Consider the following 16181-nt stretch of genomic DNA (forward strand, 5'->3'; position numbering starts at 1 on the left):
CACCAGTCTCCCTTGTTCACCAGTATATAGCAGCACCAGCCTTCCCTGTTCACCAGTATATAGCAGCACCAGTCTCCCCTGTTCACCAGTATTCACTAGTGTATAGCAGCGCTAGCCTCCATTGTCAACAGTATATAGCAGCAGCCTCCCCTGTTCCCAAGTATACAGCAGCTCCAGCCTCCCCTGTCACCAGTATACAGCAGCAGCCTCCCATCACCAGCCTCCTCTCACCAGTATACAGCACAGCTTCCCCCCATCTTCAGCTCTATGAGTGCTCACCTGCTCCTGTGTCCTCCTCCCATGTTGTCTTCCTCCTCTGCTGTGGTGTCTGCAGTTAGAGATGATCTCATCCTCTTCACATGCAGACTCTGCAGCATCTCGGATGCAGGGTCCTCTCTGACCCTGGAAGTTGTGGTGCCACTACTTCCTGAATGAATATGGAGGGGTGCTTCTGACCCCGACCCTCCCCCCACTCCGAAAAGGCAACAGATTTTCTGGATTGTCCAACGGAGGGGAGGTTTAAAAAAATATATGTTCTTCCCCATCTTGGTACTGCCCCCTGCAGCCCGGCGCCCTAGGCACATGCCCTCCAGTGCCTAGTGGCAAATACGGCCCTGCTGAGGGCAGAGCGGAGTACTACAGTGCGCATGAGCCAGAAAAGCTCAAAAGAGCCCCAGCGCATGAGAACTGCCGTACTTTGGTCTACCCTTTGCAAGGCAAAGAGAAGTATGCTTGCACAGGAGAGCGATGCCGGGGAACACTGTGTGGATGACATAGGACACGTCATCCACACACAGCGCAGAAGGAGGATGGCATCACAAGAAGAGAGGAGACACAGGACCAAGACCAGCAAAGCTGATAGATGAGTATAATGATATAATTTTTTTGCCTTGAAGGGCGAAATGGAGTCATATGTGCAGCATTATAGAATGTCGTCACATGGGGATGAAAGGTTGTGGCCATAGGTTATATCATAAGAAACTGGTGACAGGTTCCTTTTAAGGCAGAAATACCCACAAACAAACAACATCTGATGTCAGCTGCAGTAAAAGCCAGAAAAAGCATCACATAAGAGAAAACCCAACATTTGGTGACGTCCATAGATTCTGGACTTCAGACAGTCATTGCCTGCAAAGACTTATTTAATGTATTAAAAATGAACATTTTATTTATGGTAAAGTTAATTTGTCCAATTACTTTTTAGGCCCTGAAATGAGGAGGCTTTGTAAAAAATGGTTGCAATTCCTAAACATTTCCACAGGACATTTTTGTTCAGCCCCATTATTAAACCTGAAAGTCTATACTTCAATTACATCGATCTCAGTTGTTTCATTTTAAATAAAAAAAATAGTGGCCTGCAGAGCTGAAATCATAAAGGTTCGGTCACCGTCCAAATATTTCTGGACCTGGAGTATAAGGTTGTCTTGTACAGGTCAGGAGACCCATAGCTGCTCCATACATCGCTGTTCGCAGTCGGACCCTTAAATAAGGATGTGTGAAATATACCTTAGAAAGGTTAGAGGAGTGATCAACCTAGAAAAAAACAAGTGTTTCCTCCTCTCTTATTTGTTATTGTTGCCATGATTTGGGCTGAGATAGTCCTGTACTGGTTGACATTGATATCTAGCTAGCCTGAGCCATATATCCTGTTCTCATGGGTCCCATAGGATCGGCTTAGGTTACTTTTTTGGTATACAGTATATTCCATTGTCTATAAGGATATAAATATATACCTGAAAACAGAAATTGAGCAACAAACTCACATTTTTGTGAATCTCTCAAGCACTAAAAATAATTATTGTGAGAGGTTCTGCTCTCGGACATGTAAGAAATAGGAGTTGGAAAATATTTTTACGTTAGGCACAAACAAACCCACGTTGCTGCCAGACTCAACTATTGATCCATGTGGCCATTTCAAAATTCTGTAAGGCCAAAATCAATGGCATAATCTGATGTTTCCTAGCAAAATGCCGCAATCTACACCTCTATCTAATGACACATGACTGTAAACACTTAGCAGTGGTGGCTAAGATAGATTACCAAGGGCTATGACCATGACTGATTCAATAAAGTCTTAAAACATAGATATTAATAACATCGAGCCTAAAAAATTGTATACTCAACAATCAATGAAAGGATAGACTCATGTAATCAATTAGTAGATCTCACATTCTGGTTTTGAGGCAATTTCCAGCAGTAATGCCCATGTTTTGCCAATGTCACCCTTTCCTTCTGGAAATTTTGTGGAGGACTCCAAATTCTCTTAATATGCATTAAACGCTCATTGTTACTCATATAACATAAGCAAATTAGCATTGGTAAATCATATTTTATTTTTTTATCTGCAAACTGGTAATCTTTTATCAGTGATCTCAGAATATAGCCAGCAAAAAATAAAGGTAAGGGCTCATTACCACTTGCGATGAAATCGGACGAATGCTATCCGATTAAAAATCGGATTGCATTTGGACCAATGTTGTTCTATCATTGTGTGTTCATCTGCGATTTTTTTTTCCAGCTCGGATTAGATCACGATCAGACTGGAAAAAACTCGCAGCATGCTGCGATTGTAATTGGAAATCGGATTGCGTTCAGCAATAAAACTCAATGAATGCAAGGAAAAAAATCACACAGCACTCAGACCATGCAAGTGCTGTCCAATTTTTACACACCGATCTCCTTTGAAAAGCCGGCAATTCAGCAGCTGCGAACAGTAAAATCACAGCGGGACCCGACAGGAAAGAATAAATAGATTACATATAGTATATACACATAGAATAGATAGATAGATAGATAGATAGATAGATAGATAGATAGATAGATAGATAGATAGATAGAAGAAAGCCGGCAATTCAGCAGCCGCGTAGAGTAAAATCACAGCAGGACCCAACAGGATAGAAAAGATGGCTTACATACAGTATATACAGTATATATAGAATAGATAGATATATACCTGTCATTGACATATATAATTAGTGCAGTGAATGTGCAGCTTACTGTAGCATGCCGATGTCGGATACCCTCCCTTTGATTTTGGCTCCGGCGGTAAGCCCACATCTTTCTGGGGACCTGTCAGCTGTTTTGAACAGCTGACATGTGCCAGCAATAGCCGCGGGTGGAATCGCGATCCACTTGTTGCTATTAACTAGTTAAATGCCGCTGTCAAACGCTGACAGTGGCATTTAAATGGCGCTTCCGGCAATCGCGCCGGAAATACGCCCACCAGTGACCTTCGTCACTTGCGGTGGGAAAATCTCTAACAACTCGCTGATTTGTGAAATTGTATAGTTTACAGTACCAATTAAATGCCCACTTGTGCTGTTGGCCATGTAAGACCTAGATGGAGATACTTACAAACCGATCTCGCTGCAAGACTCAAATAGGGATTGATGGGTCCATTTTTTTAGAAATAATATGAGCATCAATGACTGATTCTGACGATTTCCATAATGATGCTTCAAACCAAAATGCTGTCTGGGATGATATATGGATTCCATTTCAACACTCTTTTAGTCACCAAAACAAACAATCTAACAAAAAAACTTTCACCACAACAGACAGATAAGAAAAGTCTGCTGTTCTGTAACATGAGGTCTGTGCAATGTGCCGCTAACAGTTTGACAGCTCACAGAAATGAGAAGCGGTCACTAATCTTTCCATGAAAATAGACCAGAGTTTGGGGTAAATTACTTACCTCGTGACTTATATTGGAGGACATTATTCAAATAGCAAAGGGGATGTATCCAGCCCTAGTTAAAATAGTTATTTTACTGAAAAAATAGCTTAAAATACCATTTCTATAATGGGAAAAGTTAAATACATGACGGACATGGTATGATGCGTTTCAGACACACTCCGGCGTCCTTTGTCAGACATAAGGACACCGGAGTGTGGATGAAATGCGTCACGCCACATACATCATGTATTTATTTTTTCCCATTATGGAAATGGTATTTTAAACCAACTTTTCAATATAAGAACCATTTTAATTGGAGCTGAATAAATCCTTTTGTCCTTTGCTTTTCAACATCTGGCCAGGACGAATTTTCTGTGCTCCTGAACACTGAGCTCAAACAGGTGAGCTGACTTTTTCCCACATATTCTCTGCATTATTCAAACGGGTTTCTGGGAATATTTGGATTTATCAGATATATACATTTTGATTTTGACATGAATATTCTACCAGAGACTAATACAAAATGGTAGTATTATATCAATATCAGCCAAAAAGAGTAATAATGATAGTTTTACAGATAAAAAAAGGTGAAAATAGACACAAGTTCATCAAGTTCAACCTACAATCCTAATGTGTTTATTAAGAGAGAGGCAAAATTCCCATGAGGCAGACGCTAATTTTAACAGGCGCCATGTAATTCTACATTTCTCCAGTGGTGGCACTGCAGGGGGATCCAACAGTTGCTTCAACTAATCAGTGAAAGGTCCCGGCAGCAAAAAGTATACGTAAACTTTTTTTTCAAATTGTTTATATGATTTTTATTTTGTTCACCCAGTGCATAATTACATCCAACATTTTACAATCAGAATGGAAAGATGACAGTATTATGCATTGTAGTATATACTGTACATATATATTTTGTGAAAATCATGTCTATTTGTATAACTGTACATTATGTGTTTATAAGCTTACAGAGGCCACGTTGTACGAAAAGAAATTCATGCAAAATCTGAGATGGAAACTTTCGTTATCAAGTTCCAAGCATGTATGTATGGATTTTAGCTGCCATTACACAAACCAATATTATTATTTTTATTTTTTTTTTAAAGTAATATTTTCAGTTTATCATCATTCCGTGTAATACATTCCAGGGGCCAGAGGATACTTGGTTAGGAAGGAAATGAGAGACAAGGTAAAAAAAGAGAACGACGCAGCCACTGCGATCCAGTCTCACTATCGTGGCTTCAAGGAAAGAAAGAGCTTTCAGAGAAAAAAGTAAGAAGTTAGTTTATTTTGAAACTTTTTTTCTTGTTTATAATGACATATGTAGCAATAATATCCATTTTTTTCTATTACTTCTCCTTCTGAGATACATCAAATTATAGAATTCCCCAAAAAAGTAAAAAAAAAGATAATTCTTCCCGTAAACGGTTACCCTGCATCAACATAAAAAAAAGCATAAAGTAACATAACGTAGAGATGATTGGATCAATTTGCAGGACTTCCAGTGTCCAGGGCAGTGGTGCCTTGCGGCTAGATGGGAGGCCAGTGAGTCTCTTACTGTCCAGCTTTCTCAACTCAGCATTTGATTTGCCAGTGCTGTCGTGATATCTGTGCGACGTGACATGCAGATGATGTCACGCCAGCCCTGGTTGATCAAAAGACATGCCGGGGACGTCGGATGGTAAGTGATTCGTGGGCCTCTTGCCCAGCCGCCAGCTACCACTGACCTGGACATTGGACCAAAGTCTATCGAATAGATTCGCTCATCTCTAGTAACACGGTTAGTAAGGCTGAATGAAGGCCATATCCAAAAAGTTGCCGATTTCCCCACATTAGGAGAAATATTAATTCTGGACTCCTATATGATAAAAATGTATAAATCCTTGGATCAATGTCCCATCTGCAGCATTGTAGTGAGGATCCATGTAATAATGTACGCAATTTGTATTGTGAAACCTGATGACACATTTTCTTTAAAAGGGTTGTCCATAGATAGGGGACAACTTACAAATCGCTAAGGATCATACTGTTGGGACCCTTACCGATCCAGAGAACGGGGCTCTAAAATGTCCTGTTCGAAAGGAACAATGGTATAACATGCTCTCCACTGGCTCAATTGATTGTCTCTAGAACTGCTAGAGATACAGCACCGAGGTAGCTATCTCTAGCAGTGCCAGAAACATCACAATGAATGGAAGGGTAGGGACACGACTATCGCTCGTGTTGTTAGGAATGGTAGGGGTTCAGAGATTAGCAAGTTAACATTATCCCATGGATAAGTAATAATTTGCTAAGTTGTGAAGCCCTCTAGGCCATTATCTGATTTAGAAAACCCATTTTCCGGACCCTAATTTGAGTTCCTGAATTTATAGAGCAGAGAGGTCCCCAATGAGGACAAAGTGAAGAGGGGCTTTGTTTTGCTCTGGAGGACTGTGTACATCTTCTGTGTAAGGGAACTGTGTAATTTTTGTATTTCTCATTTGCTGTGGAGTTTCCATGCCAGTAAAGTAATCTGCATTCTGTGGGGAACCACCAGTATGACACCCAATAATCTAATTTTCATGAAGAGCTCCTTCTAATTTGAAATGACTTGTTTGGCTAGATATAGTATCTAAAGGGGTTGTCCGGCTTTGGAGTACAAGTCTGCAGTCACAATATGTTTAATAGTTTAAGGTTGAAGGTAAAGTCCATTGAGTTCAACCTGTAGCCTGATGTGTTTATCCAGAGGAAGGCAGAAACCCCAAGGGGCAGACAGTAATAGCTCCAAATTAGGGGAAAAATTCCTTCCCGCTCCATATGGCAATGAGACTGGTTCCCTGGATCAACGTCCCATCACAAAATCTAGTGCCCATAACCTAGAATATTATATTTATCAAGAAAAATTGCTGAAAAGGAGGATTTGTGGGTTATGATCCGCGCTGCCAGCACATCCAAAAACAGATCAATTGTATAGTTGAACTTGTGGTATTTCCTGAGGAAGGAGTCATGTGTACTCTGAAACGCGTAGAATAAACCACTGTTCAACTATACAATTGGTCTGTTTTTGGATGTGCAGGCAGCGCGGATTATAACCCACAAATCCTCCTTTTCAGCGATTTAACTAAGGTTGCACGCCAACCGGTGGATCTGCAGCAGCCGGCAATATATGCTTGTGAATATTCTACATCAGGTAAGTAGTTAATCTTACAGGTAAATCCTCTACAGTGTGTGAGATAAGACACTATTTGTGCTTCTTTCCTACAAGTTATTTTACTATTTGTCAAGAAAGGCAGACTTGTGAATCCTCACAGCATGCGCACTGGATACAGCAGGTGCGTGACCACAAGTATGTGATTTGCTTACATGTGGTCACGTGACGACTAGACGTGCACAGTCTCTCTCAATGCAAGCAATCTCAGAGAGGCTGGACACGTCTAGTAGGAATGTGGCTGACAGAATCATAGCGCACAGTGTGCGCACTGATTAATAAGTCTACAGCCACATAGAGGGACTGCAGACTTGTAGCCCAAGGCCGGACACCCCTTTAAATAGGTTGTGTCAATATAACAGTTGTACATTAATAACATATAGACATTACATACAGGGGACCCCCAGTCTGGCTCATCTATATCTTACATGAGTGACCATTCATCTGCTGTGCCAGCATGTAATACTACACTTCCTCTGCTGCGGAAGTGATGTACAATCATAATTGTGTATACTTCCCCCATACATTGGGTCAGATGGATCTATTGCGATCAACCTGTTTCTTTTTAGAAAGGGGCTTGTGTTCTAATTAAAGTAAATATTTTCCATCTTTACCTCTTATTTAAATCCTGTTTTACAAGGGAATCAATGAAGCGAAAACAATGTCTAAATACCAGTGAAGAGACAGAGAGAGATGAACCAGAGGTAACGGCAGAAGTTACCAAACCCAATGATCATAAAAATGAAGAAGACGCAGCCATTGTAATACAAAGTCATTATCGTGGACATCAACAAAGAAAGCAATTGAAAGAAGAACGCCAAAAACTACAAAATGAAGATAATTCTATGGAACCCGACAATCAAAATGAAGATGATATGGAAATTGAACAAAAAGAACAAAGTGAAAATGACAAAGATGATGACGAGGAGAGTAAAGCTGCCACAGTCATCCAAAGCAACTACCGTGGCCACAGGGAAAGGAAGAGACTCAAAGATGAGAGACAGGAAGATGTAAAAATCGAATCTGTGTCCAACACTACTCAAGATTCAAACTGTTCTTTAGAAGACAAAATCGAAAAACATGACCATCCACTTGCTGGTGGAAAAACTTCTCAGACTGATGTAAATTGCAATATAGAAAGCAACGGACATGCCGAAAATATTGGCGAAGAAGAGAAAGCAGCCGTTGTCATACAAAGTAATTATCGAGGTTTGAGAGAGAGAGAGAGATTGAAGAAAGAAGGGAAAATTTCAAATAAAAATAAATTGGAACCAAATGGCACAAATAACGGAGCAACCGATGTATTAAAAGAAATGGAAGATCTGGCATTCTTCACAGAACAGGTGAGGACCATACTGGTCTAATAGTAGTCATAGCTATCCAGGTGCACCTAATCGGGACCTGTAGTGCAAGGATTTAACCCTTTAACCCTTGCTTTCCTACATCTACAAAGAGTAAAAAAAAGGCACTTCTCTGCCTGGAACTCCTGTAAAGAGCAAACAGAGATTCACGTGATACCCTGTTAAATATGCTTATTTTGCATATTTATTTAATCAGGACTCTTCACCAGATGCCTCATAAAAAATGTAGTGGTTTATTGGATTGTCCACCAAAAAACATCATTGCAGCAAAGCATAAAATAGGTGAAATAGTTACGAAGAGATTGTCCATTTGTCCATATCAAAGTTTGTTCCCCATCTTTCCTGAGATTCTGAATGGTAAATGGTGTCTGTCTCTGTCATAGAGTAGATGTCATCATTGTTAACTCACATACCAGCTGTTTATTCCAACTGTGTGAAGTCTGTAGTCCGTAGAGAGTGAAAGAGAAGGCCCCAAGTGCCCCCAAGTGACAGACCCCCCCTCCTAAGAGCCGTGTATATATATGTCCCATAGAGCACGTGTTCTTTCTATATGGTGTTAACTTTTACTCTGAGCTAAGTATACAGAAATAGCTTTTATAATATCAGCAAAACCTTCCACGAGGCTCAGTACAGAATTGAGTATAATAATAATTCAATAACTAATAATTAATATTTAACAGACCCCGGCATTAAAGCCTATGGCATCCAATAACTATAGCCATGATATACTTGGCTTGACTAGGCTGACTCTAGATTACATGTAATACAAATTGAAAACTTAGGATCTTAAGGACCGGCATACCAGCTCTAAGCTTTTGGCTCCAGCACAGGCCTCTCTAGTGGTCTCAACCAGGAACATCCTCTTCTACAGTCACCTGACCATTGAGCCATCAGATTGGCTTTACTATATATGCATCAGATGATGTTCTGTCCAGCTAATCACAGCTCTCATTGGTCGGGCAAATGGAAAAACATTATGTTATCTCTTCCTGTCCTGAAGAAGACCACCAAAGAGTCCGGCCATAGAGTTTTGAGTCAATGATTATACTTTCCTTTTTTTATTTATAACATTAAATGCCTTTTGAAAAGTGTATTTTATAAGTCCGACAAGCCTTTTAACACTATGGTACACACATCAACAAGACATTGTCTCGAGAGAGAGAGAGAGGGAAACCAGAGCATTCCTCATATGGTGCACTGGCATAAATTAATCTGTCTTATTAATAAATGGGAAGAGCTTAGTCGTTTTCACTATTTTAGTATATATCAATCATACTATATCTTTCCAGATCACCAGATTGTCAGAAAACTATTTAATTTTGCAACAAAGGCTGAATGATATGATTATGTCTAATCAGCTTAATCCGGAGACTACAGCATTGGTAATGAGAGAGAAGATAATGAATGATGCCCATACAAATAACACAGGTAAGGAATTTACCATTCATTCTTACTGATAAGTAAAGAACAAGGAGCCATGAAACCAAACTCACATTACTTAGGATGAGAACCCTTAGGGATTATTCACACGCTGGGTTTTTATGGCGGAAAAAAACACACTTTTTATGATATCAACACATTAGAAAAAATTCTGAAATCTCATGCAAATGCTGCTTATTAGGGTTGAGCGAAACGGATCGGTCATTTTCATAAGTCGCCGACTTTTGGCAAAGTCGGCGTCTCATGAAACCCGACCCGATCCCTGTGTGAGGTCGGCCATGCGGTACGCGACTTTCGCGCCAGGGTCGCGTTTCAATGACGCTAAAAGCGCCATTTCTCAGCCAAAGAAGGTGGACGCAGAGTGTGGGCAGCGTGATGACATAGATCTCAGTCCCCACCATCTTAGAGAAGGGCATTGCAGTGATTGGCTTGCTTTCTGCGGCATCACAGGGGCTATAAAGGGGCGTTCTCGCCGACCGCCATCTTACTGCTGCTGATGTGAGCATAGGGAGAGGTTGCTGCCGCTTCTTCAGAAGCAGGGATAGTGATAGGCAGGGTACATAAAGCTACAAACCGCTTGTGCTGTAGCGATTTCCACTGTCCAACGCCACCTTTTGATTGCAGGGACAGTGGAAACTACATTTTTTTTCCTCAGCGCTGTAGCTCATTGGGCTGCCCTAGAAGGCTCCCTGACCCTGATAGCTGCGTTGCTGTGTGTGTACGCCGCTGTGCAAAACAACTGCTTTTTTCAAAGCACAAATCCTGTTGTTCCTTCCTTTCTGCACAGCTATCTTGTTTGTTTGTCCACACTTTTGTTTTTTTTGTGCAGCTGTCCACTCCTTGTTATTGCTGCCTGCCATACCTTGCTGAGATTACTGCAGGGAGATAGTAATTGTAGGACAGTCCCTTTTTTTTTTTTTTTTTTTAATTCTCCCTGACAACAAAAAAACATAGTGGGAGATTAAGATTGGCATTTGTGCTTGAGTGCCGGTCTTGTGTGTGCCATCTGTCTCAAATTATTGGGCACATAAAACCTAGTGTGTCCTACTGGGAATTTTTTTTTTTTTTAATTCTCCCTGAAAAAAAAAAACATAGTGGGAGATTAAGATTGGCATTTGTGCTTGAGTGCCGGTCTTGTGTGTGCCATCTGTCTCAAATTATTGGGGCACATAAAAACTAGTGTGTCATACTGGGAATTTTTTTTTTTTTATTAATTCTCCCTGAAAAAAAAACATAGTGGGAGATTAAGATTGGCATTTGTGCTTGAGTGCCGGTCGTGTGTGCCATCTGTCTCAAATTATTGGGGCACATAAAACCTAGTGTGTCATACTGAGAATTTTTTTATTTTTGTTTAAATTCTCCCTGACAAAAAAAACATAGTGGGAGATTAAGATTGGCATTTGTGCTTGAGTGCCGGTCCTGTGTGTGCCATCTGTCTCAAATTATTGGGGCACATAAAAACTAGTGTGTCATACTGGGAATTTTTTTTTTTTTTAAATTCTCCCTGAAAAAAAAAAAACATAGTGGGAGATTAAGATTGGCATTTGTGCTTGAGTGCCGGTCGTGTGTGCCATCTGTCTCAAATTATTGGGGCACATAAAACCTAGTGTGTCATACTGGGAATTTTTTTAATTCTCTCTGAAAAAAAAAACATAGTGGGAGATTAAGATTGGCATTTGTGCTTGAGTGCCGGTCTTGTGTGTGCCATCTGTCTCAAATTATTGGGGCACATAAAACCTAGTGTGTCATACTGGGAATTTTTTAAATTCTCCCTGACAAAAAAAACATAGTGGGAGATTAAGATTGGCATTTGTGCTTGAGTGCCGGTCTTGTGTGTGCCATCTGTCTCAAATTATTGGGGCACATAAAACCTAGTGCGTCATACTGGGAATTTTTTTTTTTTTTTAATTCTCCCTGAAAAAAAAAAAACATAGTGGGAGATTAAGATTTGCATTTGTGGTTGAGTGCCGGTCCTGTGTGTGCCATCTGTCTCAAATTATTGGGGCACATAAAACCTAGTGTGTCATACTGGGAATTTTTTTAAATTCTCCCTGAAAAAAAAAAATAGTGGGAGATTAAGATTGGCATTTCTGCTTGAGTGCCGGTCATGTGTGTGCCATCTGTCTCAAATTATTGGGGCACAGAAAACCTAGTGTGTAACATTGGGCCTGATTTTCCTTTCAGTGTCAGCCACCTATAAAGGTATATATAAATCCTACAGAAGTTTGAGTTCACCTTATAAGTTGTTTTACAGTAACAAATACCGTTACTTTGGTTACGTTTTGCAAACATTGAGGAAGTCTGGTGGAAGAGGTTGTGGCTGTGGGCGGTCATTGTCAGCTGGTAATGATGGTAGTGGTGGTGGAGCATCAGGTGGTCGTGGTAAAAGCAGTACAGCACCTAAGTCTCGAGTTGTTGAGCCAGGTTCATCGTCTGGCTGCACAAGGCCTCGAACGCTCCCTTTTCTGGGAGTAGGAAAACCGCTTTTAAAGCCGGAGCAGCAAGAACAAGTTTTGGCTTTCCTTGCTGACTCAGCCTCTAGCTCTTTTGCCTCCTCTTCTGAAAGTGCTAAATGTAAAAGCAGCGCGTCGTTAGTGGATGTTCACGGTCAGGGACAAGTCGCTTCCTGGTCTTCTTCACCCAGAACAAGAGAGAAGGATGCGTCAGGAGACACAACGGGTTACTCCATGGAGCTCTTTACACATACCGTTCCTGGGTTAGACAGTGAAACAGTTAACAGGCCATGCTCATTAGAAGTTGAATCGGACATGGAGTGCACTGATGCACAGCCACAGCCAGATTACTATGCTGTTCCTTTGACTCAGACCAGAACATTGCCCTCGCAGTGTACTGAGCCAGAATCAAACCCAGCTGAGACTATGGTGCCCCGTCACGAACGCTATACCACCGGCTTACACGGTGACACAGACGAAGTTGCACACGAGATAGAAGAGGAGGTCATAGATGACCCAGTTGTTGACCCCGATTGGCAGCCATTGGGGGAGCAGGGTGCAGGCGGCAGTAGTTCTGAAGTGGAGGAGGAGGAGGAGCCACAGCAGGCATCAACACCACAACAGGTTCCATCTGCCGGGCCCGTATCTGGCCAAAAACGCGTGGCAAAACCAAAACCAGTTGGAGGACAGCGTGGCCATCCGGTTAAAGAAGCTCAGTCTGCAATGCCTGAAAAGGTATCCGATAGTAGAAAGAGTGCAGTCTGGCATTTTTTTAAACAACATCCAAATGATCAGCGCAAAGTCATCTGTCAAAAATGTTCAACTACCTTAAGCAGAGGTCAGAATCTTAAAAGTCTAAATACAAGTTGCATGCATAGACATTTAACCACCATGCATTTGCAAGCCTGGACTAACTACCAAACGTCCCTAAAGGTTGCAGCACCCTCGGCCAATGAAGCTAGTCAGCAACGCTACATCCCTTCCCTCACTGTAAGCCCACCATTTCCCGCACCACCTGCAGTATCTGTGCAGCTTTCGTCTCCAGGCCAAAGCAGTCAGGGAATCACCAGGTTCGTAGTAGGAAACACTGCATGTAGGGCACCGGCAAGAATACCATCTCCAACCCTCTCTCAGTCTGCCATGTCCGCCGGCACCACTGCTAGTTCCACGATCTCCAGCTCTCCAGTCCAGCTCACCCTACATGTGACTCTTGTTAGGAAAAGGAAGTACTCATCCTCGCATCCACGTACACAGGGCTTGAATGCCCACATTGCTAGACTAATCTCATTAGAGATGATGCCCTACCGGTTAGTTGAAAGCGAAGCTTTCAAAGCGCTGATGGACTACGCTGTACCACGCTACGAGCTACCCAGTCGACACTTCTTTTCTAGAAAAGCCATCCCAGCCCTCCAACAGCATGTTAAAGACCGCATCGTCCATGCACTCAGGCAGTCTGTGACTACAAAGGTGCACCTGACAACAGATGCATGGACCAGTAGGCATGGCCAGGGACGTTACGTGTCCATCACGGCACACTGGGTGAATGTGGTGGATGCAGGGTCCACAGGGGACAGCAATATTGGGACAGTTCTGCTTTGCCCACGGTCAAGGAAACAGTTGGCTGTAGGCGTTCGCCCCCCCTCCTCCTCTTCCTCGTCCTCCTGCAGAAGCGAGAGCTCATCCACAGACCGCAGTCGCACAACCACTCCATCCGCAGCTGCCACTGTTGCACACCAGGTGTTCCATTATGGGACAGCTAGTGGCAAGCGTCAGCAGGCTGTATTGGCAATGAAGTGTTTGGGCGACAACAGACACACCGCGGAAGTTCTGTCCGAGTTCTTGCAGAAAGAAACTCAGTCATGGCTGGGCACTGTACATCTTGAGGCAGGCAAGGTAGTGAGTGATAACGGAAGGAATTTCATGGCTGCCATAGCCCTTTCCCAACTGAAACACATTCCTTACCTGGCTCACACCTTAAACCTGGTGGTGCAGTGCTTCCTGAAAAGTTATCCGGGGTTACCCGACCTGCTCCTCAAAGTGCGCAGACTTTGCTCGCATATCCGCCATTCGCCCGTACACTCCAGCCGTATGCAGAACTATCAGCGGTCTTTGAACCTTCCCCAGCATCGCCTAATCATCGATGTTGCAACAAGGTGGAACTCCACACTGCACATGCTTCAGAGACTGTGCGAACAGAGGCGTGCTGTTATGTATTTGTGGGAGGATACACGGGCAGGCAGTTGGATGGCAGACATGGAGTTGTCAGGTGTGCAGTGGTCGAAGCTACAAGACCTGTGTCAAGTCCTTCAGTATTTTGAGGAATGCACACGGCTGGTTAGTGCAGACAACGCCATAATAAGCATGAGCATCCCCCTAATGCGTCTGCTGATGCAAAGTTTGATGCACATAAAGGAGCAGGCGTCTGCAGCCGAGGAAGAGGAAAGCCTTGATGACAGTCAGCCATTGTCTGGTCAGGGCGTGTAGAGGACGTGGTAGCGGGCGAAGAGGAGGGGGAGGACGAGGAGGATGATGGGGATGAGTACTTTTTTAATGAGGAAGCTTCTCCTGGGCCAACAGAAATTAGTGGCGTTGCAAGGCCGGGTTCTGTTTTTTTAAGGGAGACAAGTGACGTAGATTTGCCTGTAACTGCCCCTCAAACCAGCACAACCGCAGATTTGCCAACTGGAACTTTGGCCCACATGGCGGATTATGCCTTACGTATCCTCAAAAGGGACCCACGCATTATTAAAATGATGACCGATGACGATTACTGGTTGGCCTGCATCCTTGACCCTCGCTATAAAGGCAAATTGCAAAATATTATGCCACATGAGAACCTCGAACAAATATTAGCAACCAAACAAGCAACTCTCGTAGAACCGTTTGATTCAGGCATTTCCAGCACACAGCGCCGGTGATGGTTCTCACACGAGCTGCAGGGGGCTACAGGGCAGAGGTGTTAGAGGTGCACAAATCAGAAGTGGCATTGGACAGCGGGGTTTTCTGACCAGGTTGTGGAGTGATTTCGCAATGACCGCAGACAGGACAGGTACTGCAGCATCTATTCAAAGTGACAGGAGACAACATTTGTCCAGTATGGTTACTAACTATTTTTCTTCCCTTATCGATGTTCTCCCTCAACCGTCATTCCCATTTGATTACTGGGCATCCAAATTAGACACCTGGCCTGAATTGGCAGAATATGCATTGCAGGAGCTTGCTTGCCCAGCAGCTAGTGTGCTATCAGAAAGAGTATTCAGTGCTGCTGGTTCAATATTAACCGAAAAAAGGACTCGTCTGGCTACCCAAAATGTGGATGATCTAACCTTCATTAAAATGAACCTCTCCTGGATTTCAAATTATTTTGCCCCACCTTTCCCGGCTGACACCTAGCTTTCCTATAAAAAGGTCTTGCTTGTGGACTGGTCTTACTGAGTGTTCCAATCTCTTAATTTGCAGCAGCTGTTTGTCCAGCATACGACATGTTTACACCTCCCTCAATGGGAAAACTCCCCCCACGGGGCCGTGGTCTCGCCACTTGGCGCAAGCACCCGTTAGAGTGCCGTTTGTCTGAAGAGGTGGGTGTGCCCGCTTTTGGTCGACGGCACTGGCATTGGGTCCCTCATAGTACAATAAAGTGACTCTGGCGGTGGTGGCGCGCACCCAAAGTCAGACACACCATTGTAACATGAGGGGCCCTGGGACGGTACCGCCGGCCACAAGAGAGTTCACCCCCCCAGCTTAAACTGTGCTGTACCACGTGCAAAATTATCTCTCACAGCTCCACCAATGTTTAGTCTATGCGCTGACATCATTCAATGCCTGGCACTGACAATACCAATTTGTTGACATCTATGATGCTAGTTAAAATAGTCTGGGTGAGTGTCCTATATTGACACCAGTAAATACTTAGTTACTTACAAATTACTATGTCTGAAACTCAGCAGAGGAGCCCACCCCTGTACCTAAGTATGCCACACTTTTGTTTTTTTGTTTTGTTGTTTTGCGAGACATTAACATCTATTTATTTTTTGGGAGTACTAACTGTGTCAGACACTCCT

General features: G+C 42.9%; 1 protein-coding gene across 1 annotated transcript in view; it reads left to right on the plus strand.

Annotated features, from left to right (window-relative positions):
- The window catches only part of MYO3A (myosin IIIA), a 165779-nt gene that overhangs the window by 110234 nt on the left and 39364 nt on the right, over positions 1-16181 (plus strand). Inside the window, exons 27-30 of the mRNA XM_077268419.1 lie at positions 4644-4721; positions 4828-4951; positions 7507-8209; positions 9517-9655. Of these exons, the coding sequence (XP_077124534.1) occupies positions 4644-4721; positions 4828-4951; positions 7507-8209; positions 9517-9655 (1044 nt within the window). The remainder of the gene's footprint in view (positions 1-4643; positions 4722-4827; positions 4952-7506; positions 8210-9516; positions 9656-16181) is intronic.

Source organism: Ranitomeya variabilis, chromosome 6, assembly GCF_051348905.1.
Source record: "Ranitomeya variabilis isolate aRanVar5 chromosome 6, aRanVar5.hap1, whole genome shotgun sequence".
Lineage (NCBI taxonomy): Eukaryota > Metazoa > Chordata > Amphibia > Anura > Dendrobatidae > Ranitomeya > Ranitomeya variabilis.